At 40.1% G+C, this 25397-nt stretch overlaps 1 protein-coding gene across 3 annotated transcripts in view; it reads right to left on the reverse strand.

Annotated features, from left to right (window-relative positions):
- sbf2 (SET binding factor 2) overlaps positions 1 to 25397 on the reverse strand; it is a 582458-nt gene that overhangs the window by 496955 nt on the left and 60106 nt on the right. For all 3 annotated transcript variants that reach the window (XM_043705903.1, XM_043705905.1, XM_043705904.1), the window contains exon 2: positions 281 to 366. In XM_043705903.1, the coding sequence (XP_043561838.1) occupies positions 281 to 366 (86 nt within the window). The remainder of the gene's footprint in view (positions 1 to 280; positions 367 to 25397) is intronic.

The following is a 25397-nucleotide window of genomic DNA, read 5'->3' on the forward strand; positions in this document are numbered from 1 at the left end:
TACATAAAAAATATAGAATTCAGCAGATTAGTGTGGTGTATTTATAAAGCAGATCAGTTGTAATGAAAGCAGGGACAAAATTCTGGAATCAATAATTTATAGTATAACATTAAACAATGCTCACACTCTCCAATCAAACCGGAGCCCCAACATGCAACATCCTTCATCAAAGTATTATATACATTGCAACATAGCTAGAATACGTTGGCCCCATGAAAGCTACAGACTGTAAAAAAAAACCTAAGGATTATTATGAAATGCAAAGTGGTAATGTACTTACCAATTCTATTCCCTGTGGAAATGGTGCATCATCCCAGTCTTTTTGTGGAAAACGCTGAATTATCTTCCCCGACCCTTCAACAGAGCCTGAAGGCAAAAGGCAAAAACGTTACTGAAAATACATCACCATGCTATTACTTACTATGGAAAGAGATCCTAAAACTACCACTAATTATAATCATGTTCAATAAAGTTTTAGACCTTTTAGTTCCACTATATCTGCTATTAAGCCTGCTATTTGTTACCTCTGACTTCATCGGCCTGCCAAAACATTCAACTAATAATTATTGGCAGCAGAAAGATAACTTTAACCATGGCAATGACCAGTACATTTTCTATTAAGTTGATCACAGTGAATCAAATGTTGCCGCACCTCAAGACATGATACTTTGTTAATGAAGTTTGAATGAACTATGGCGTGGGGAAAAAAATCTGTTCAATCTCTGCAAAAATTGTTTTGGCTAGAATTAGAATTTTACAGTACAGAAGGCAGCATTTGACCCATCATGTCCGTACTCAGCTCCCAAACACTACCCAACTTGTTCCACTCTCCAGCACTATCCCGTGTAACAAAGAAAAACTTAGAACCTACAAATTATTACTTATTACCTAAAATAAATCTGTCCCAGTTAGTACCATAGTTAACCATTAATCTCACAATGAGAGCTTCTTCATATCCTATTTTTGACTTTACAATGAAGTCCAGGTGCTCCTGTTTCCTCCCACCATCCAAAAATATGCAGGTTAGGTGAATTGGCCATGCTAAATTGCCCGTAGTGTTAGGTGAAGGGGGGTGAAGGGGTAAATGTAGGGGAATGGGTCTGGGTGGGTTACGCTTCGGCGAGTCGGTGTGGACTGGTTGGGCCGAAGGGCCTGTTTCTACACTAAGTAATCTAATATAATCTAAGTCCAAAGAAAGATTAATTTTCATCTTCCCTTCCTTACAAATACTTTCGCATCTCAGTAATCAGCCAAGACTTTTTGACAATGTCTTTCAAACTTACAACATTAGTTAGCTAGAAGGGCAAGCACAGCATGTAAATAGGAATACCATTACCTCCAAACTCCTCTTGGCATCACATACCACCCTGAAATCATTGCCATTCCCTCATTACAGCCAGACCAATACCATGAAAATTTCTTTGCCACATGGACAGCAGCAGTTTGTGATGGTCAATTGCCATCTCTTAAACAATGTCAAAGATGAGCAATAAATTCCAGTGACATCCACTCTGTTCTTTTTGAACCAGTAATTTTCATTAGTATTTGGATTAATTTTTGTTCTTGTAAATACTTTTTCTCTAAAAATCATATTTCTGGTGGAACAGTAGTTTGCTAAGTATTTATTGAGCAAGCAATATAATTTGGCAGAAATAAAGGAATTGGCATATAAGGATTTCAGAATTAAGATAATGTTGGAAAGAACTACTGGTGGAGGAGAATGGAAAAATTTGTTCAATTACTAAAGCCATCTTGCAGTTCGCAGATTTGGTAGGCCACTCTGTTCTTAGTCACTTTCTGGATCTTACAAATTCTTCAAACTTTTCTACATCTCTCTCTGCACTTTAAAGGACAAAAGTTCCGCAATGAACCACTTCACACTTTTCCAAGTTGAAGTCCATCAGCCACTTCTCAGCCCAGCTCTGCATTCTGTCAATAGCCCGTTGCAACCTACAACAGCCCTCCAAGTTATCCACAACTCCACCAACCTTCATGTCATCGGCAAACTTGCTACCCCACTCTTTCACTCCCTCATCCAAGTCATTTACAAAAATCAAAGAGGAGAGGTGCCAGAACGGCCAACTAATTTGTTGCTTCAAGTATTTCATACAAGAATACTGGGGTTATACTAATTGCCTCCAAACACTACTGTCCACAAAGTGAAAAGGCAGCAGAATAATCAATCTTTCCATGCAAAGTCACAACTGTTCAAATTTTAATGCTAAGATCCTGACAAGTGTCTTTCTGCTGAAGTCAGAATTGAGCAAGATAAACTCAGGAATGAATTTTACACTCAAGCACAACATTACAGTAGAATATTCTCACATGCATTTAAAATATTTACTATAAACAGTATTTGCCCATGTTCAAAACCAGAGTCTTGTATGACTGGATGGTAGGCAGCATTAAGTCACCAATTGCTTTCAGTGGAACAGCTATTAGAGCAGTAAACCTATTTCTCCTCCAAATATGTCAAGATACCATATAGAGGGGAAATTAATAAGCTTTTCAGTATATTTTAGCAGTGACACAACATTTCATAGCATCAGCTGATCAATATCCCACTGTACTCTTGGATAACTTTCTTTACTGTCCATTATACCACTAATTTTGGTATCACCTGCAAACTTACTAACCAAGCTATATTCTCATCCAAATCATTTATGTAAATGACAACAACCCAGCAACAATGATTGCAGCACACTGCTGGTCACTGGCCACTAGCATGTGTGTACACCGGAGGAGAAATGTGTGTCATCAATATTATGGTGAACCTAGCTATGGAAATGCTGCATCAGTATCCTTGTTTGACATTGTTCAGTTAGAATTTTTTTAAAACTTTAAATGTTGCTTCCATACTCACAACAGTACATCAACATTAGATCTCACCCTTTCAAACTTTGCTCACACATACATATTTTGAGTGTGGACTGCTTTTTCTTCTACATCCAAGTAAGGAGCCATTTAAAGTTAGCAAGAGAAAAGGTGATGCAAAGGTGCTATTTGAAATCTAATGTGAGCAGATGAGGCAGATACAACACGCTAAAACACAGGGAGAACAGATGAAGCAGAGGAGCCATTTTAAATTCCTTTCTTAGACTTGTGTGGTAATCTCTTCTAAACATCAGCCAGAAACAAAAAGGGAAAGCGATAGCTGAGATCAAGAAAAAGCTATTAGTTTCACAGTGGAACTGGATGTTTTTAGGATGCTTTGAAATGGAGGAAATAAGTAATCTACATTGCTAGTGGTTGGGCTAGCTCCACAACAGTGAGAACAATCCATGGTAATGCAGAAAAGGTGAAGCGGAATGCTTATTATTTAAGAGCTGGCAGAATGAGTAGTTGATAAGCAGCATGATCGACATACAGTCTGGACCAAATACCAAAACCAGTGCTAGGTGCCTCGTAGTTTGAAGGTAATCAAATCAAAACACGCCAGAAGTCTGCATAAGATCTTACAGAATCTTGCAGACTACCAGTTTATAGAAAGTTTGTGCATTAGTTGTGGATTCGTCAACAGTTTAAAGACATATACCAATTTGCACACAATTATAAACTGGCTGCAACACCATTACCTGCATGTTCCTCTCAAAGAGGCTCACCATTCTGACTCGGAAATCTATGACCATTGCTTCACTGTTAAAGGGTCAAAATCGTGGAATTCTCTCCCTAATGGCATTATGATCTATCTACAGCATATGGACTGCTATAGTTCAAGAAGGCAGCTCACCACCACCTTCTCAAGAGCAACTAGGGATAGGCAATAAATACTGGCCAGCCAGTGATGTCCACACCCCACAAGGGATCAAAGTAGTGCTGGTACAGAAGTTGCTACTAAATTCCCAGATGATTTGAAGGGAGTCATTGAAAATATACTCAGCAAAATATAGTTCTCAATATTAATGAAAAAGGGGTTTCTTTTTGGAATCATGTACTCCTGCAAATGAACATTTCACAAAACTGTCAAAAGATTGCCTAAGTATATTGCTCGAAGAAAATGTTGTAAGTGATTTTAATTTCAAGACCTTAGTGGTATACCAAACCAAGACATGACAAGCGTTGACAGGACACTCCAAGGAGCATCCAATGTCCATTTGGCACTGAATGATGCAGGCACTCTTTAGAAATGTTTCTTCCTGTATGCCATCCCTCCCTAGAGGTCTGATGAAGAGTTACACCAAAACATTAACTTCTCCACTTCTTGATGCTGCCTGGCTTGCAGTGTTCTTCCAACCTCCTGCTTGTCTACCCTGGATTCCAGCATCTGCTGTTATTTTTTGTATAAGCTTTATTTCTCCATTAAGGGCATATTGTGTAGGAATGGTATCCTGTACCACAGAAAATAATGCCTTCCAAATATTGCTTCCTGTTTGATAATTGATTCAGTTATCTCATCAGCTCTGATGGAGTCTTGAAAATGTGACGGTGTTTTTCCTGTCAGGCAACATGAAGAGAGCTGGTTTAGATATCATTGAGACAAAAGACACTAAGATGAATGCCCTTGTCTCAAATATTCAAGAACAATAACAACCCCTCAGGAAAACTGAACCATTCCTTCAGATGATCTGATACAATCCAAAGAACTGAATGCATATGATCTGTAAAAGGAACACGAATGATCTTATTCCAAAATTTGATGTAAGGTTAATAACCTGAACTCCACGTTAGCTTGGAGAACCACCCATGGGAAGGTAAATAAAAGCTACCAAATCTTAAACAAAAGCAAAATACTGCAAATGCTGGATTTCTGAAATTGAAACAGAAAGTGCTGGAAGTACGCAGCGGATCATCCGAGGGAATCTTTATCAAACAGACAGATTTTAAGAAGCAATGTCAGGAGGATTGAGAGTGAGTTGGAGGAGTCTGGGGAGGAAAGTGAATTGGAGGAGGTTAGACAGAAAATTCCAAAGCTTAAGAAATATTCAAGGTGTCAGAATGACATAAAAACAGATATAGAACATAGAACAAAGAACATAGAAGAATACAGCGCAGTACAGGCCCTTCGGCCCTCGATGTTGCGCCGATCCAAGCCCACCTAACCTACATTAGCCCACTATCCTCCATATGCATATCCAATGCCGGCTTAAATGCCCATAATGAGGAAGAGTCCACCACTGATATCTGAGAATTATAAAGTTAAATGGGATAAGAAATTGCAAAGGAAGGTGAAGTCATGGAGGAATATGAAAACAAGGGTGAGGATTTTTAAAACCAAAGCTCTGCCTCACTTGGAGCTGATATATATGGCAGGTGCTGATGGGCGAAACGAATTTGGTGAGTTATGGCTTGGGCAGAATTTTGGATGAACAACAGTTTATGATGCATCTTCGAAGGGGCAGCCAACCAAAAGTACTTTAGGATAGATAAGTCTCGAAATAATGAAGGCATGGATGAAATTTGCAGGAGAAGATCGGTGTGGGTGCTTGGCTGGATGTCAGAGGATAAAATTTAAGTTTCTGTACAAGAAAGAGACGATAATGTTAAGCCAACAAAATTGAATAGTTTACAAAAGCAAACAAATGTCAAGACATCACCAGCTTAAGTTGTTTGAATACTACAGCTTTCTTTCAAAAACAAGTGTGGGCAAAAGCTGAAAGCACAGAGAATACTGCCAACTACAGGCAGTCCCGGGGTGGTGAACGGGTTATGCTCTCAACTGCGTTCACAAGTTGATTTGCACACAAGTCAGAAAATAAGTTGGACAATATAAAGTAGCTGCTCCAAAATACAGGAAATGTTCTTGTGTTTGGTACTTAATGGAATAAGTATAAATATAAATACATTCCCCTATATGGAATCATGTCCGCAAGTACAGAATTTCATAAGTTGTACTTAGTACTGGTGGTTCCTGATTTAAGTAGTTCTATACCCATCCTTCCAATTACACAAATGAGGATATTGTTGGTTGCTACTTTTTCTCACTACACTCCTCCACTGGACTGGGTCCATGCACCATCAGCTTGGTTGCCAAGCCTCATAGGAAGACACAGGATGTAAATGGCGAGTCAGGTGACAGAAGATGCCTCATGAAAAATTCCCAGCAGATTCTTTCCTCAACACTTTCCAAAAAATTACAAAGTTAAGCAAGTTATAGTCATAAAATGAAACACTGTGGTGACTTACATAAAAGTTAAAATTACATAATTAATTCCATGTTTAGATAAAAGGCAAAAAAGTTTGACTGATGCATTGCTGAAGGGATTAAAAAAATGTTGAAATCTCCAAGTCCTCACTAAAACATCTGAAAAAAAGATAAAAAAATCTAATAAACTATATCTATTTTATCCCAAGTGAAAGGATGTGAAATTTTGTGCCTGCAAAAGCTATTTGAGTTCCTACATGTGGCTCAAATGCTTTGGGACAGATGGTTTTCTTATGATATTCTCAGAAGAAATCAAGAGTTGACAACAGTAAGCCAGTGAAATTCATGCCCAAACCAAGATATAATTGTAAAACAAGCAACTGGCAAAAATGGGCAACTAATTCTGTAAGGATATAGAATCCAACTAATTCCCATGTTTTATAAAATTATAAAGGGTATAGATTAAAGATTTTTTAGATTAGATTAGATTACAGTGTGGAAACAGGCCCTTCGGCCCAACAAGTCCACACCGACCCGCCGAAGCGAAACCCACCCATACCCCTACATTTACCCCTTACCTAACACTACGGGCAATTTAGTATGGCCAATTCATCTGACCCTGCACATCTTTTGTGATGTGGGAGGAAACCGGAGCACCCGGAGGAAACCCACGCAGACACGGGGAGAACGTGCAAACTCCACACAGTCAGTCGCCTGAGGCGGGAATTGAACCCGGGTCTCTGGCGCTGTGAGGCAGCAGTGCTAACCACTGTGCCACCGTGCCGCCCACTTAGTGAATGACAGGTGTCTTTTACCGAGGGGGATTACAAGACTGCGGACATATTTTTAAGGTGACAGGCGAAAGATTTACAAAAGACATGAGGAGTAATTTTTTTTACAACAGAGTGGTCCATGTGTGGAATGAGCTTACATGAGCTTTCAGAGGAAGTGGAAGATGTGGGTACAGTTACAACATTTAAAAGACAATTGAACAAGTACATGAATAAAAAATGTTTGGAGGGATATGGGCCAAGTACAGGTGGGACTTATTTAGTTTGGGATTAAGGCCGACATGATTTGACCAAAGGGCCTGTTTCCATACTATATGACTCTACAACTCAAAAGGCAAACAGGTCTCAACATCACAACTTTTGAGAAATCCACCCACCAACCACCGAGTCTATTTATTCTTTGCAACATGTTTTAAGCATACATCTCAATGTTACTTGTAGCTTTGCTTGCCCATTTGATAAGGAGTTCTTCAAAAATTTAATGGGTTACAATCTTGTCAGTCCCTTCTTATATCACGTTCACAAGTGATTTTTCATTTACAGAAGTACATTTTCAGTCAGGGTTTTCTTTTGTATTTTCACTTGGCTTCAAAAGTGAGACTGGAACATCACAAGCAGAAAGTGATCATTGCATAAACATATTACTAACATAGAACATTCAAAGTGCACTCAAATACATGGATGCTTCACACATTAGGGGGCGGTATGGTGGTTCAGTGGTTAGCACTGCTGCCCCATAGCGCCAGAGACCTGGGTTCAATTCCCGCCTCATGCAACTGTGTGGAGTTTGCACATTCTCCCAGTGTCTGCGTGGGTTTCCTCCGGGTACTCCGGAGATCCAATGATGTGCAGGGTAGGTGAATTGACCATGCTAAATTGTCCATAGAGTTAGGTGTAGGGGAATGGGTCTGGGTGGGTTGCTCTTTGGAGGGTCGGTGTGGACTTGTTGAGCCGAAGGACCTTGTTTCCACACTGTGGGGAATCTAATCTATACGCATATGCTGAAGACAAGTAGTCTTCAGAATCTGCAAATATTTTATTTCACTTTCTGATTTGAACAGGTAGCATTGTAATCCAATTTAAATTACAGAAAGCTACTTCGGTAGAATGTTCAGTAGAAACAGAACAAACAGCAGCTTGAATTAATCCAAAATTCTGACCAATTCTGTCAAGGTGTAAATTTATCAAATAACTAATAGATGAGTGAAAAAGATCTGGATGTTGAGAGACAGACAGAGAGAGACAGGCAGGCAGACAGACAGAGACATTTTGAGCTAAAGTATTAATTCCAGTCTGGAGAGTATGACAAAACACTTATGAATTGGGTCACAAAGACATTCTTATTGTAACCCCGTCGCCTTCAATACTGCAAACAACTGTTGAATAGTTACTTTGATATTTCTGACTCATGTCTCTCAAAATTCCAAAGACCAAATTTATGGCATTCACATTCCAAATAAATAGGAAATGTATGTGCCCACTTAGGAAAAAACAAAACGTCTTCCTTCTGATGTAATTGCAAGCGGTATTTGGAAGGCTCGTACAAGAAAACACATCTATCTGCAATTTATTATATAACTGACTACTCCACTTAAATCTCCAACATTTGAACTGTGGCTAAGAAACACAAGATTAAGATAACTTGATTTCCCAATGTCAAAGTAAGGTGCAAGGCATCAAAGAGACTGAATAACTGAGAAACAATGATCAATGGAATGTTTAATGCAGCACTGGCAAGTAAAAGGGACCAGAGAAAATGCTGCAAGAAAAGTAAAAGAGAAAACAAAATACAAGATACAGGAGGATTTGAACACCAAACCTGTTTTCTTTTGTTCATTCACAACTGTGCATGTCACTAGCTGGGCCAAGATTTATTGCCCATCCACAGTTAAACTATTGCAGTCCATTTGGAGTAGATACACCCACAAATCCATTATAAAAAGAGAATTCCAGGATTTTGACTCAGCAACACTGAAGGAATGGTAACATATTTCTTAGTCAGGATGGTGATAGGCTTGAAGGGGAACTTGGAGGTGCATGTCTTTGCTACCCTTATCATTTTAGATGGCATTGCCCATGGGTTTGGAAAGTGCTAAGAAGCCTTAGTGAATTTCTGCTAAGCATTTTGTAGATGGTACAAATTGCTGCTGCTGTGCTTAAGTGGTGGAGAAAACAATGTTTGTAGATATGGTTACTTTACCCTGGACAATGTCAAACAATACACAAACAGGCAAGCTGGGAACATTTCATCTTAATCTTGACTTGAACCTTGCAGATGATGGGCACACTTTGGGACTCAGAAGATGAATTACTTGCTGCCAAATTCCTAGCCTCTGACCTGCTTTTGTAGACAGCAAATACATGGCTAGTCCCGTTCAGTTTCTGGTCAATGGCAACCCCCAGGATGTTGATACTGGGAGATTCAGTGATGGCAATGCCACTGAATGTCAAGAGACCAGGGTTAGATTCTCTTTCACTGGAAATAAACACTGCCATGCATGAATGTTAATTACCGCTTGTAAGCTCAAACCTGAATATTGCCAAGTCTTGCTGCATATGGACGTGGACTACTTTAGTAAATGAGGACTCACAAATGGTGTTGAATATTATCAGTCAATAGTGAATATCCCTCATTTCCAATGTTATGAAGGAGGGAAAATATTGATGAAGCAGCTAATGATTGGGCTGAGGACATTACCCAAGGTACTCCTGTAGAGATGCCCTGGAGCTCAGATGACTAACCTCCAACTATTACAACAATCTTCCAGTGTGCCAGATATGACTTCAACCAGTGGAGTATTTGCCCCTTGATTCCCACTGACTCCAGTTTTGCTAGGGCTTTCGTAAGGCTCCTTGATACTACTTTGTCAAATGCAGCCTTGATGTCAAAGTTAGTCATGGACACCTCACATCTCACATCTGGAATTCAGTATTTTGTACATGTTTGAAACAATACTGTGATGGGGTCAGGCAGAATCCAAAGACTGAGCATCAGCGAGTAAGTTATTGCAAAGCAAGTGCTGTTTGATTGCACTGATAATGATACCTTTCGTCACATCAAGCCTGCTATCTCATTTAATGAGATTAGAGCTGATCTGAGACTTCATTCTTGGCTACAAAGAGGAGAAAGACATTTTGTAGGAATGGGAGAGAGAAAGGATTAAAATAGTGAATTCAAGGGTTAGGAAGAGATAAACAGAGCAAAAATAGTGAGCACAGGAGAGGGAGGAGAAGGATGCACAAGAAATAAGAACAAAAAACAATGGAGGTAAGTGTTACGAATGAATACACAGATGTGACAGAAGTTACTGCTTGAAATGAAAGCAGAAAATGCACATTTCAATTAGCATTTAATGACTTTCCAGACGACTTTCATATGAATGCACTAAAGCAGTTTCTTTCAGTAATGGGGTAGGAAAAATCAAGTGGACATTAGGGTTATATAGCTCCCATGTGAATTGCATTGGCATAAAAGGACCAAACTGTCTTTCTGCTGAAAATATCTGATCAGCTGCTTCAAATCTGCTATTGAATGTAACATCAAATAAAGTAAATCACCCACCAAACAAATTACCCTTCCTACACAAGCAGAAAAAGCTTTATGCATCCAACTGAAATTGTCAAATGCCCTTTTGCTTATGATGAATTCAACAAAGGGAAACAGTGGATACAGAAAATAAAGTTTACAAAACTAAATTCCCACAGGAGCTCACCGTTCTAGAGTCGATGCCTGGATGAGAGATTCTCTTACTAGAAAACAATGAGTAGAATAGTCAAAAATACTCTGGAGTTTATAACAAGTGGAGTGGATTTCACTGAAAGATACAGAAATCTGAGAGAGTTGACAAGGCAGATGTTGAGATGCCACTGCCCTGGCTGGAGAGTCAAGAACTAGGATTCATATTTCAAGATATAGGATTGACTATTTTGGACTGGTTCAGAAATTTCTTCGCTCAAAGGATTGGGAATCTTTGGATAACTCTGCTCTGAAGGGCTGTGGAAATGCAAGCATGTTCAAGGCAAAGATTAATACATTCTTGGATTTGGAGGGAAACAAAGGATAAAGCAATCATGCAAGAAAGGAGAATTGAAGTTGAAAATTAAACTTATTAAATAGTGAAAAAAACTCAACCAAAGGTTATTTCTGATCCTACTTCTTGTATCATAATCACTAAACTGCAAAGATAAATCCTGCTTTCTTTACTTTAAGCTATAGTCATATACCCAGCTGATGGTATAATCGGACAAGGCAGTCCAATTAAATCTGGCTTCACAGATCACATTTTTGTTCAATAACATGATCATTCTCTGAACATAGTTGTACAAGGCTGCAAAGGTTTCTTTAACAACAGAAGTTTATTACACAGGAATCAGAAAAAAAATCGAGCCAAGTTAGAGATATGGTACACAGACTGAAATGTGTTTTGCTGGGTGTTTTAAGAGTTTCATCTATTTTCCAACACCACTTACAGTATCAAATCCTGAGAAATTACATGTCATCTTTAAATACCCAAGTTCTTTCCTGTAAACTGCTAATTTTTCTTACATGAATACACTCAAAACTGAAAGCATAGCCTCTCAGCTTTTAAATGAAGACTTCTCAGACAAACATAGAAATTCTATAAACTAAAAACTTTTCTAGACAAGAACTGACATCCTCATCATCACACAATTGATACAATGCCATAAGTTATACATTGTATCACTGGAACAAATGTATACAATTATTTTGTTATTGAAATAGTTAACTCCACAATCCACAAAGGCTCTTGATTGTTAACCAGCTGATCAGACAACCCTTAATTGGTTCACTTCTATCCATATACTCTAGACAGATAAGTACCAGTAATAGCATCTTTCCTACACAATTAAATAACATGTCTACCCTCACTTTTTCAAAAGTTTCCCATTGGCGATACCAACCAAAAAGTGTAATTTCCATATGTGCAAATTCCCAGCTTTTCTTCACCACTGTCTTTCTCAATTTACACACTACACATTTGATTCTTATGGGAGGATTAAAGCCATTCTCTGTAGCCTGGTATTACGAGGTCCACATCAACTCCAGCCCTCCCTCTAGTAGGTCTCTGAGCTGAGCTCAGTTGTAGGTAAAATTCTAGAATCCATCACTAAGGAGAGATTTCAAATTCTTGGAAGTGCAGGGTCGGATTAGAACAAGTCAGCATGGATTTAGTAAGGGGAGGTCATGGGTAACAAACCAGTTAGAATTCTTTGAAGAGGTAACAAGTAGTTTCGAGCAGGGAAACCCAGTGGATATTATCTTTTTAGACTTCCAAAAAGCCTTTGATAAGGTACCTCACAGGAGGCTGCTGAGTAAGGTAGGGCTCATGGTGTTTGAGGTGAACTACTGGCATGGATTGACAATTCACTGTCTGACAGAAGGCAGAGAGTTGGGATAAAAGGTTCTTTTTCAGAATGGCAGCTGGTGACAAGTATGGGCCCGTAGGGTTCAGTGTTGTGGCCACAGCTGTTGACTTTAACATATTAATGATCTAGATGAATGGACTTGGTGCATTCTGGCCAAAGTTCGCCGATGCTACAAAGTTAGACAGACAGGCAATCCAATGTGAGCAAATGGGAGGTCTTGCACTTTGGAAAAAAGAATACAGGCATGGATTATGAATTTTCTCATTACTTAGAAAATAAAGCTGAAGTACAAAGGGATCTGGGAGTGCTAGTCCAGAATTCTCTAAAGGTTAACTTGCAGGTTGAGTCCATGGTTAAGAAAGCAAATGTCTCAAGAGGGTTGGAATATCAAAGCAGCGATGTGCTTCTGAGACTTTATAAAGCTCTAGTTAGGCACCATTTAGAATACTGTATCCAATTCTGGGCCCCACATCTCAGGAAGGGCATACTGGTAATGAAGCGTGTCCAGCGGAGATTCACATGGATGATCCCTGATCCCACGGAATGGTAGGCCTAACATACGATGTCAGGCTGAGGATCCTGGGATTGTATTCATCAGAGTTGAGAAGGTTGAGGGGAGATCTAATAGAAACTTAGAAGATAATGCATGGCTTAGAAAGGGTGGACGCTGGGAATTTGTTTCCGTTAGGCGGGGAGACTAGGACCCGTGGACACAGCCTTAGAATTAGAGGGGATAAGTTTAAAGCTGAAATGAGAAGACATTTCTTCAGCCAGAGAATGGTGGGCCTGTGGAATTCATTGCCACGGAGCGCAGCAGAGGCCAGGTCATTACATGTCTTCAAGGCAAAGATTGATAAATTCTTGATCTCGCAAGGAACTGAGGGCTACGGGGAGAGTGCGGGTAAGTGGAGTTGAAATGCCCATCAGCCATGATTAAATGGCGGAGTGGATTCGATAGGCCGAATGGCCATACTTCCACTCCTGTGTGTTATGGTCTTATGGAATGAAACTGCTTGCAATATTGCTGCCAGCTTTGATGCAATAATTAGTTTCTGACCACATGTTCATGTCATCACAGAAATCACTTATTTCTACCTCTGACAGTTATTCCTTCCTGTCCTAGCTCACCTGCTGCTGAACCCTCATCCATTCCTTTATTAACATGCAGACACTTACACTTCTCTGGCTTGCATCCCTTCATTCAACTTTCAGAAAGTTGCGATCATTCAAAATGCTGCAATCATATCCTAATTTCTACCAAGTTCCCTTGATCCGTCACCAGTATGCTCAATGACCTATACTGTTTTTCATTTAGCAACATATTATCTTAAATTTCTTATTTTCTTAGTATTGCCCCTTTCATCTATTTCTCCTCCAGACCCAAAATCCACCAGGAGACCAGTGTTCTTCCTTTTTGGGTCTCTTAAACACCCTGATTTCAATCATTTCACCACTGATAGTTGTGCTGTCAGTTGGCAGGACCCTAAATTCCAGAATCAGCTCCATCCCCTTGCTAAACTATACATCTCACTTTCTTTCTGATGGGACCTAAATATTAAAAGGTAATAGCATTTACGAAGGTCATGGAGCTACAAAAAGGTTGAGGGATGACTTTCTAATTAAGGATGGCATCATTAGCATGGAGAGGATGATCCAAGTTCAAGAAACCAAGACATAGAGCCTGTTTTTATTGAAGCAAAAAATGTTCAAGACAGGAAGTCACTTGTCGGAGGGGTGTACAGGTCAGCCAACAGTAACCCGAAGTAGGGTGATATGTAAAGGCATGAATAATGGGACCTTGTCAGAAACGCACAACAATACTCATGTGGGATTTTCATCTACATTTAGATTTGAAAAATCAGATGAGCAAAAGGTACCTGGATAAGGTATTCTCAATGTTTCAGGATAATTTCTTAAAACAATATGTGGCTCAAATGTCAAACTTTGTTAATCCTGTGAAACACCTTGGGACAGTTTACTATGCTAAAGATGCCAAATGAATTAAAGCTCTTTTTGTCATCACTGCTGGTAAAAACTGATGAAAATACACAACACAAATGGCATAAATGTAAAAATACTTCATACACAATTTTTAGTGCACAATGATACAGCTATGGTTATTTTATTATTTTAATAGTTAGCCAACAAGGGTAGCTTTGATTTTTAACATTAGAAAAGCGGTGATTAAAAAATCAACTATTAATATCAATGAGCTTGCTCTGAAGTTGGTGCAAAGATAAAACAATGCAAGACTGCCTCCTTGAGGTGGATCTTGTTCTTGGCAACTTAATGTGCTGCAAGCTTTGAGTCTATGTAAGACACGTAAGTATTTTGCACCGATAAAATACAACTCCTCAATCAGAATTTCAAACACACCATTTCCACTCAAAGCAGAAGATTTGATTCTACAAATTAAAATAGCTCACAAAACAATGAATAATGTTGGAGTAAACTTGATAGGATTAGAACAAGAATGTGCATTTATCTAGCAACTTCAATGAGGTATGTCACAGGCATTTTATCAAAAATGTAAACAGCAAGTCACAGAAGAAAACTCATATTCATCCAGGTATTTGCAAAATTAGCTACAGCGAGTGGGTGCACTGGTCGTAACCTTGCAAGAATCTTGAGATTCTGGAAAAGTGCCGGAGGATTGGAAAACTGCTAATTCAGTCCAGGTGGTCGCTTCCTCCCTTCTTATCTTACCCTTTTTGTCGCCCTTTTTCTTTGTTGGCTTCTTGTCGGCAACAGCAGAAGTGATGACATCATGGAGTGGCGCTCTTGATGAGGGAGTGGCCTAGCATGTTGGCAGAGCCAGGGACTCCTGGTTGTAGCAGGCCCGGAGCAAAGATCTCCTGGTTATCGGTAAGGCAACAGTGGAGCCAGTGTCTACTGGTTGAGAGTCAAGTAAGGGGCCTAGCACAGGACCTAACATCATCGGCTCCATGGTGGATGGTCCCAGAGACAAAGAGATGGCGCCGAAAGTGTGGTGACAGCAAAGGTGTCACTGGTCGGCCAGCTCAGGGCTTGGGAGTCATGGTGGAGGTGGCAGAGTGAAGACAGACTTCCTTTCAGCTTTGTCTTTTTGTTCTTGAATATCTGAGTAGCGCTGGATTGTGGTGACAGTTGAAACGTTTCACACCATACAAGTGACAATTAATCGTCATTCACCAGTATTATCAATAACTTCAACACCATTCAGGAAGTGATCATCAGCACCATTGAACATATTCGATATTCAATATTTCAGAAATTATTTTCTGACAACATCAGGATCAATGTTCCATTGGAGCAAAATTGCCATTAAAGGGACTTGCCATCTTGAGCAAATGCATTTTCACTTTCAAACTCTCCACATTGTTCAGTTATTGCCACAGAGATTTTATTGCATATACATCTAAGGGTTGAACAACGCTATTTATACAGCCAGGTATCAGAGCCACATTGGCACTGATGATCTCACATTACGGACTACACTATTGAAAACGTGGAATTTAGGTATGTTCCAGAAAATCAAATTTTTCCTTTCTTTCATCTCCTATCTTAAATTCCACATATTCCTTTCAAATGCTTTCTTCTATCCAGTCTCACTCAAACATCAACTTTGAAATGTCTCTTTGGCAAAAGCTTTGCCCCTAAATGTCACCTAAATGTGCCTTTATCTGCATCTGACCAGCTGATGGTTACTGTAGACATAATAACAAGGTCAGTCAGCTGGACATCACAGAATACCGGTTCCCTGATTGGGGCTCATCCAATCTAGCTGACATCTAAAAAGGGTGAGTGCCAAAGATACTGACTATGGGATTTAGTGGAAGCCCACAGAACAAAAAAAGGGTTAAATTGGACCTAATCAGATCAGGAAAAACATAATGGAACTTAATTAGATCAGAGTTGAGTTCTTAACAGCTACTTACAGGGCATGAAGTGGTTTTGTATTACTAAATGGGTAACTGATTATAGAGGGAAACCATGATGTGGAGATGCCGGTGTTGGACTGGGGTGGACAAAGTTAAAAATCACAACAGCAGGTTATAGTCCAACATGTTTATTTGGAAGTATTAGCTTTCAGAGCATTGCTCCTTCATCAGGTACTTGCAGAGTAAGAGCATAATTCCCCCGATAGCTTGTACTTCCAAATAAACCTGTTGGACTATAAGCTGGTGTTGTGTGATTTTTAACTAAAATGGTTGAAGCACTTAAGTGAACAGCAGGGGTTAACCACAGAGATCAGTTTGAAGTGTCATTACTATATAAATTAACAATTCAGTTACACCAAACTACAGAAAACACAAGGGTATAAGAGTGTGAGCCATGCTCGGACAGGAGCATGCCTAATAACATCTATGAAGGAGTCACGTCTTTGTAGTTGCACCATCCATGTAAGTGCGACACTTCTGCAATAAAGACTTAAAAAATACATTTATGAGGTCCCATGCCTAATTATTTCTATTAATCTGGGAAAACGAGTACTGAGGAACCTCGGTTATCCTGCATTTGATTATCCAAATTTCAGATTATCCAGCAAGATCACAAGGTCCCAATGCTTGGCTAAACTATGTTATCCAGCATTCGATTACCCGAACAAAATACTCCCCGCCTGTGTCCTCTGTAACACTCTAGTATCTGACTCTGAATGAGGCAATACAGTGCATTCTGTTATAACGTAACAGTTGCGCTCCTCTGCAACCTCGCACTATAGAAAATGGCGCTGTGGAAAACTGCTGTAGAAAATCACACTATTGAAGATCGTTATAGAAAATTGCTATGCCCATTCAGTAGAAATTTCACATTATCCAACAGCGTTCACGATTGGTCAATCATGCTATAGCTAATTTGTACTATGGCCAATTCACATGTGCTTATACCAGAACGACCTGTAGTATAATCAAGGATTGTTCATGTGTAAATAAAGGGTAACTTGATGATGGGATACCAGCCTCCGTAGAGTTAAGACTTACAAGGATGTTGCCAGGGTTGGAGGATTTGAGTTTAAGGTTGAATAGGTTGAATAGGCTGGGTTGTTTTTCCCGGATCATCAGAGGCTGAGGGACGACTTCACAGAGGTTTATAAAATCATGAAGGGTATAGTCAAGGTCTTTTCACTGGGGTGGGTAGTCCAGAATTAGAGGGTGTCGATTTAGGGTGAGAGGGGAAAGATTTAAAAGGGATCTAAGAGGCAACTTTTTCACGCAAAGGATGGTACATGTATGGAATGAGCTGACAGAAGTAGTAGTGGCAGCTGGTACAATTCCAATATTTAAAAGGCATCTGGATGGGTACATGAATAGAAAGGGTTTAGAGGGACATGTGCCCAATGCTAGCAAATGGTTCTAGATTAATTTAGGATGTCTGATCAGCAAGAACGGGTTGGTCCAGAGGTCTGTTTCAGTGCTATACATCTCTATGACTCCAATGACAAGAGTAAAGCACGATCCCGAAGAAACTCACTCTCAACAATCATTTTTGTGTTGGGGTGAGCATTTCTTACATCAGGCCTTTGTTTGGGCAGCTTTGTTAAAGTCCACCATTGAGGACTGGGTCTACTATGTTCAAAGAATTCAATTCCACCCACCTCCTTCAGCAAACAACTTTGTGGCAGATGTAAAACAAATAATTCCCCTAACGGCCTATGGAGCTGCAGTTTTTCTGTCATTAGGAGCCCAACTTTCCCTGAAGTACCAGATACTAGTACCTTTCAAAAACTGACTGACATAGTTAAGGAACATTTCAATCCCAAGCCTCCTCTAACTCAGATTCTATCACTTTTACTCAGCAATTCGAGAATCAGGGAATCCGTATCAGGATTTCTGACTGGCAGAAGTCCGTGAATTTGGTTTAACCCTTAATACGATGCTTGGATTCCACCTACTATGAGGAATTAATTATGTAACAATATAAAAATGCCTGCTAACTGAGGCCCAACTGGACTTTCAACAGCTGCTATAATTGGCTTTATCAGTGCAAAATGCAGCAAGTGGAGCATCCAAGTTGCAGGTATTCGAATGGAAGTGGACATCTCACCAATCCAACTGAGCTTGGGAAGCACCTACTTGAATGAGGGAATTGCATAGTCTTACTCATGACGCATCCTAAACAGAGGGACTCTCAGTCAGCTTACAGCAAACTCCAAAACAAACCCAAGCCTGGACTAAAATGGTTAAAAAACTTTCTTCAGAATCGTGGCCAGCAAGACATTACTTGTTGCAAAACATTCCCACTCAACCTAAAGGGAATAAGCCAACTCATAGGTCAATATCCAGGAGAGGTCATACCCTAGCAAGTTCACCTACATCTGGTTTGAAACAATTAAAATGCTTCGCAACATTCAAATCAGAACCAATCAAGATAAGTGTCAGTTTAGATGGTCAACCAGTTCTAATGGACATTGATAACTAGTGCGGCCGTAACAGTGATCGCAGAACAAGCTTTTAACAAAATTTGCTGTGGACTTCAGCATTTAAGTTTGTGCAAGACCCCAGCCAGGCTGAGAACCTATACAGGGAAACTTTGTAGATTAAGGCTACAACTTTGGTTCCAGTCTCTTATGAAAATCAGCTGATTCACTTACCAGTGATTGTCATATAAGGCTTAGGCCCAAGCTTAATAGGGCAAAATTGGTTGAGAGAGATTCACCTAGATTGGCTCAACATTTTTCAATTTGAAATTGGCTGATGAGTGAAGTCCTAATTAAATACCCAGCAGTCTTCCAGGACAATCTAGGGACTATCAGAGGAGCCAAGGCACGTAGCATGTTGACCTAGAGATAATTCTGAAAGGTCCAGACAATACAACTTACCTTTCAGACAAAAGGTAGAGGTAGAAATCACTTGGCTGGAAAGTGAAGGAATCAAGCCAGTCCAATGTGCACAATGGACAGCACCATTTGTACGGCTTTAAGCCCAAAGGGTCAGTTTACCTTTACAGAGATTTTACACAAAACGGTAAACCGCTTTTCTTAGTTGGATAAATACCCAATCATTCAGATAAAGGATTTATATGTAAAGCTGGCAGGAGGCTGGTCATGAGCCACACTTGCTTGCAATTGCATGAAGACCAGGATTCCCAGAAGTATGCTACAAAAAGTGCTTGTACTAATATACGAGACCACTATTTGTGGTATCTTCAGCCTGTTAATTTTTTCAGCAGATGATGGAGAACATATTGCAAGGTCTACCTCAGGTCACCATTTCCCTCGATACAGTCATAGAGATGTACAGCAGAGAAAACTAATAGGGAGCACTTAGAAAATTTAGATATCATCCGAAGGCATTTTTCTGAAGGGAGGAAAATGGGTGTTCCAGGCTCACCGACTGACCTATCTGGACTGCAGTCTGTTCCACTATAATGCAATAGCTGTGTGTTCGTGCTATAGAAAATCGCTCAACAGTAATAACAGGGCCTATGAGAAAAAACACGGTTGGAGTCATACAGATATACATCATGGAAACAGACACTTCAGTCCAACTCATCCATGCCAACCAGATATTCTAATCTAATCTAGTCCCATTTGCCAGCACTTGGCCTTAGCCCTCTGTAGTTTAAACCCTCCAACCCTGGCAACATACTTGTGAATCTTTTCTGAGCCCTTTCATGTTTCACAACATCCATCTGATAGGAGAGAGACCAGAAATACACACAATATTCCAAAAGTAGCCTAACCAATGTCCTGTAGAGCTGCAACATCAGCTCCCAATGCGTATACTCAATGCTCTGAATCAATAAAGGAAAGCTACCAAATGCTTTCTTCACGATCCTTACTGTGACTCCCTTTCAACTATGAACCTGTACTTCAAAGTCTCTTTGTTCAGCAACACTCCCAGGACCTTCCCATTAAATGTGTAAGTTCTGCCCTGATTTGCCTTTCCAAAGTGCAGCACCTCATATTTATCAAAATTAAAATCTATGTGTCACTCCTCGGCACATTGGTCCGTTGTACTAACCTTCTCTGTTGTCCACTGCACCTCTAATTTTGGTGTCATCTGCAAACTTACTAAATATACCAAAGTGAAAGTGGAGGACTGCAGATGCTGGAGATCAGAGTCGAAAAATGTGGCACTGGAAAAGCACAGCAGGTCAGACAGCATCCGAAAAGCAGGTCCTGTTCCTCAGATGCTGCCTAACCTGCTGTGCTTTTCCAGCACCACACTTACTAACTATACTTCCTGTGTTCACATCCAAATTATTTATATAAATAGATTCGGGGTGAACCATGAAAAATTTCAGCAAAAAAATCAAAACAGAAACAGTTAGTATAACACAAATGATAGCACAGTCTAAGCAAATCGTTAAAATCATATATTTTAATGAAATCATACAATAAATTTTACATTTAAGGGGTTTCTGAATTTGAGGAGTTACAGTACTGTATTAAGACAGGGCTGAGGGTCATAATCAGCATCATTACTTTCAGGTGCAGGGTTACAACGAAAGAAAATATTTAGTCCAGAAGTGGATGGCTGTGGTTCATTGGCCTCAAACTGTTCCTTGGGGATTGGCTTAAAAAAAAAGATCTCGTTTTTGCTGCTTTGCCATTTTTCTTCTTTCATGACAAAGCTGTTCATAGTATGCCAAGTAAGACTTTATGCCATGAGCTGCGGTCCTGCTGCATTCTGCAATGTAGCCACAGGCTTCTAAGAGCTGCAACTGCTTCTCAACTTCCCTCAGGATAGAAGACAAAAAAGGAGTGGAATGTTCTCGTGGTGCTGCATCCTGGATTTGTCTTCATCTCGAACTGCAATTTCCCCTGCAACAACTCGTTGTAGATCAGTCTTCATTTCAAATTCAACTTGCTTTGATTGCTGGAAGCTCCTCTAGTGGTTCAATACCTTTAAAGTCATGAAGAAGATCTGGAAGAAGCTTCTGCCAAATTGCATGCAAACAGTCCTTATTGATATCACCCCAGGCCTCCACAATGACGTCAATAGCATTCTTAATATAAAAGCTCTTCCAAAATGGAAGAACTCTGTCCTTATTATCCCCTTCAGTAGCTGCAATCAGCTTTCTGAACGTGCCTTAAATTATAAATTTTAAATGTTGCTATTGCACCCGAGTCCATGGGTTGAAGGAGAAGAGGTTGTGTTCAGAGGTAGAATTTAGAACTTTGAGGTTTTCAGAAAGCTCAACAATGGTGGGAGGGTGGTTTGGTGCATTGTCCAGAATGAGGAGAACTTTGAAATCCAAATCTTTTATCCTACAATAATTTCTAAAAACATCCTCAAAAACATCAAAAAAAAAGTTGCCCCATCATCCAACTTCTTTGGCTTGATTTGAAGTAAACAGTCAGAGTGGGCTTAAGTTAACTGGGACTAGAATCGCATTACAGCTAACAGGAATTCTCATTTTCAAAAGTTGTTCTGCAATTCACCATCAAGTTACAGCCAAATCACATTGGCGAAATGCACGTTGTAGGCGAATACCCTGTACAGAGGCGACAAGACGGGTTTACCCCTACTGGAAGATGAAGTGAAGGTAATCAACGGTGCCCTGGCTCCCACATCTTGGAAAGTTCATATATAATCTGGTACCCATCCTGGCATTTTGCAGCAACTCCAAAAAAAGGTCAATCTTGGAAATGGATGCACAGACAACCCAAGCTTTCAATTAAATAAATAACCAACTATCATCCTCTAAGGTGTTGGAACATTATGATCACAAGAAAGATCTAGTATTGACATGCGAAGCCCTCCCGTATAGCATTGTGTGATATAAGCTCACTGATCACCCAAAGGAGATGTACACCCAATAGCTTCTGCATTCAGGACTTCGGCTAACACAGAGCCTAAACAGATCCAGACAGAGAAAGCAAGATTGGTGGTTGTATTTAAGTCAGAAAGTTCCACCAATAGCATTATGGACAAAAATATTTGGTAACGATAGACACAAACCCCTGCTTGGTCTGCTCGAAGAGGACAAGGCAGTGCCACCCATAGCTTCGGACCACATTCAGCGGCCGACTGTAAGTTAGATATCATCGAGAGGCCAAGAAGCAAGTGTGGATGCATTGTGCTGCCTCCCATTAGCAGATACACTCTTCTATTTTCTGGACACACTCCCAGTCACAGCCGACAATATCCGACTTCAGACAAAAATATCTCATCCTTTCAAAACTAACAAACAACTGGTGGGGATGGGGAAAACTAAAGGGCCATCATGACTAGAAATGAAAATGTGTTGGACCGGAGAGATCTGCTCACAATAGAGGACAGCATATTATAAAAGCAAGAGAGATTGTCCAAAGCCAAGGTCGCATCAAATACTGGCTAAACCCGACCAGTGTCATCCAGGTGAAGATGTTGGCAAGAAGTTATATCTGGTGGCCAAGTTTGGACAGAGAAATAGCTGCATTGTTGGGCAGTGGCCAAATGTGTCAACAATGAAAAAAATTTACTACCAGTAGCTCCCCCACATCCGTGGGAGTGACTGGGTAAATCGTGAACTCTGTTACACATCGAACCCATGAAAGGACCTACATAGTCAATGTTCTTAGTTACTATAAATCCCTGCTCATAGTATTTGATGTGCCTAGAGTCCAATCGTCAAACATTGGGATGACAGAAAAGCTAAGTCTGTTTGTTACAGATAATGAGCCATTGTTTCCAGCAAGGAATGTGGTTATTTAAAATTGAATGAGATTCAACATCAGGACAACTCCATACCAGTCCAATGGCTTAGCAGAAAGAGTGGTTCAAATTTTGAAGGCTGGCTTGAAGAAACTGCCTACAGCCTTGCTCGATATCAAGCTGTCACAGTTTTTATTTGATTGTAGGACCACTCCACACAGTCTGATGAAGGGCTTATGCCCGAAACGTCGATTCTCCTGTTCCTTGAATGCTGCCTGACCTGCTGTGCTTTACGAGCAACACATTTTCAGCACTCCACACAATCTCCCTGCTATAGGCAAGATGCTGTTGTTAAACTTGAAATGGTGCAGAAATTGCCAGGGGTGGAGGGTTTGAATTACGGGGAGAGGCTGAAGAAGCTAGGACTATTTTCCCTAGAGAGTCAGAGGCTGAGGTGACCTTACAGTGGTATATATAATCATGATGGGGCTTGTCAAGTCCTCTGAAACAGAGATGGACGTAAGTAACTGCTTTGATGCTTTTGCTGCCAGAAAAAGAGATGAAATTCTACTGAGATGCTCCTAGTGTAAGAGGCGAGTTCCCATGTGTTACATGCTTCCCATATTGGACAGTGAGTTGGAGGATCGTGGCTCAGTGTTAAAATGCCCCAGCAGATTAACAGCCCCAATCAGGGAGCGCTGGCTGACATAAAAAGAGTGTCAGAGATACCGACACATTGATACCTGACTTAATGAGGCCGTGCTAATGTCAAGGTCTGCTCACGTGCAAATAAAGAGTCGCTTGGTGATGAGATACCGGCCTCTGGAGAGTTATTTCAATTAGTTATTTATACATTTTTTACATCTCAAAAACCATCTTGCTTCCTCCCATGAAGTTAATCTGTGTTTCATTCATACAAACAATGCAAGCCAATCACTATTCGTTCTTCTCGGTGACAATTCCAAATAGTCGGCACCGGACTCAAATGTTTACTCTGCTTCTGCCCCACAGATGAGTTTCTCCAACAATTTCTATTTTTGATTCAACAAACTACCTGGTGAAGTGATTACCACTTTTACTGACTTGAATTTTAAAGCCTGTCACACCTCTCTAGAGTAGCACACTGGAAATCAAGCCCCACCACTTCCAGAATTTTCAGAAGGGTTGAAAATTTTAAACAGGTGTGCAAAATTCCCAAATTTAGTTGTATTTTTGGACTCAGGTTAACAAATCACAGACTAGCTTTCTGTACTAATAATGACAACTTACTACAAGTAGATTATTATAAACAACTATGAACTGTCAACATATAACCTGACTAATTAAAACTCTAACCCGACTTATAAAACTCCATTAAACGTGCACAGGTGTAGAGACAAACAAAAATTGGTGTAATGAAAGAAGGGAAAAATGAGAAGGCAGTTTAATTCACTGGCATGATCTTTGTTCTCATCAGGTTTTCGTGTCTGATCAGTTTATTTTCCATATGTTTTCCACTTCCTTACAGAGGCACTAGTTTCCAAATTATAAAAGTTACCTAACTTACTGGTTAAAAGCTTCAACTTGAGAGAAAATGGCTTTCTTCAAGCTTTAGGTACTTATTGTTACTGTGGAGATAGGATACCATTTTCCCTTTCCACAGATCCAAAGGATTCTGGCTATACAATTTACACCCATAAGCTGTTAGGCTACTTGATAGCCAGTCACACAGCTGATGGCAGGCAGAAGCCTTTTGTAGTTGAAAACTGGCTGCCATTCCACAGACCAACCGTCTATTTGCTGCCAGCCAAATTCCACAGTGTACATACCCCAGTGCCAGTTCATTTGCAACTAAGCTTTCTATATTGACTGAACAAATAAGAGTAATCACACTTATAATTAACGCTGGTATCTCACTTTAGCGTGGCTATCCCTTCCAATAGCCTCAGGTTTTTAAAACACACATTTTGCATTTCAGTTCACAATCAATAACACAAAAATAAAAAGATGGAAATACATCCAGGGAAGTTATTTGGGTGGAACTGAGAAATAAGAAAGAGAGGATCACCTTATTGGGATTGCATTTTGGACCCCTTAATAGTCAGAGGGAAATTGAGAAACAAACTTGTAAGGAGATTTCAGCTATCTGTAAGAATAATAGAATGGTTATGGTAAGAGTTTTTAACTTTCCAAACATAGACTGGGACTGCCGCAGAGTTATGGGTTTAGATGGAGAGGAATTTGTCAAGTATGTAAAAGAATATTTTCTGATTCAGTATGTGGATGTACCAGCTAGAGAAAGTACAAAACTTGAGTCGAGATTAGAGTGGTGCTGGAAAAGCACAGCAGGTCAGGCAGCATCCGAGCAGAAAAATTGAGCAAGAGCCCTTCATCAGGAATAGAGACAGGGTGCCTGCAGAGTGGAGAGATAAATGAGGGGGGTGGGGGTAGGGAGAAAGTAGCATAGAGTACAATAGGTGAACGGGGGCCGGGATGGAGGTGATAGGTCAGGGAGGAGGGTGGGGTAAGGTAGCAAAGAGTACAATGGGTGAATGGGGGTGGGGATGAAGGTGATAGGTCAGAGAGGAGAGTGGA

The sequence above is a fragment of the Chiloscyllium plagiosum genome, chromosome 16 (genome assembly GCF_004010195.1).
Source record: "Chiloscyllium plagiosum isolate BGI_BamShark_2017 chromosome 16, ASM401019v2, whole genome shotgun sequence".
Taxonomy (NCBI): domain Eukaryota; kingdom Metazoa; phylum Chordata; class Chondrichthyes; order Orectolobiformes; family Hemiscylliidae; genus Chiloscyllium; species Chiloscyllium plagiosum.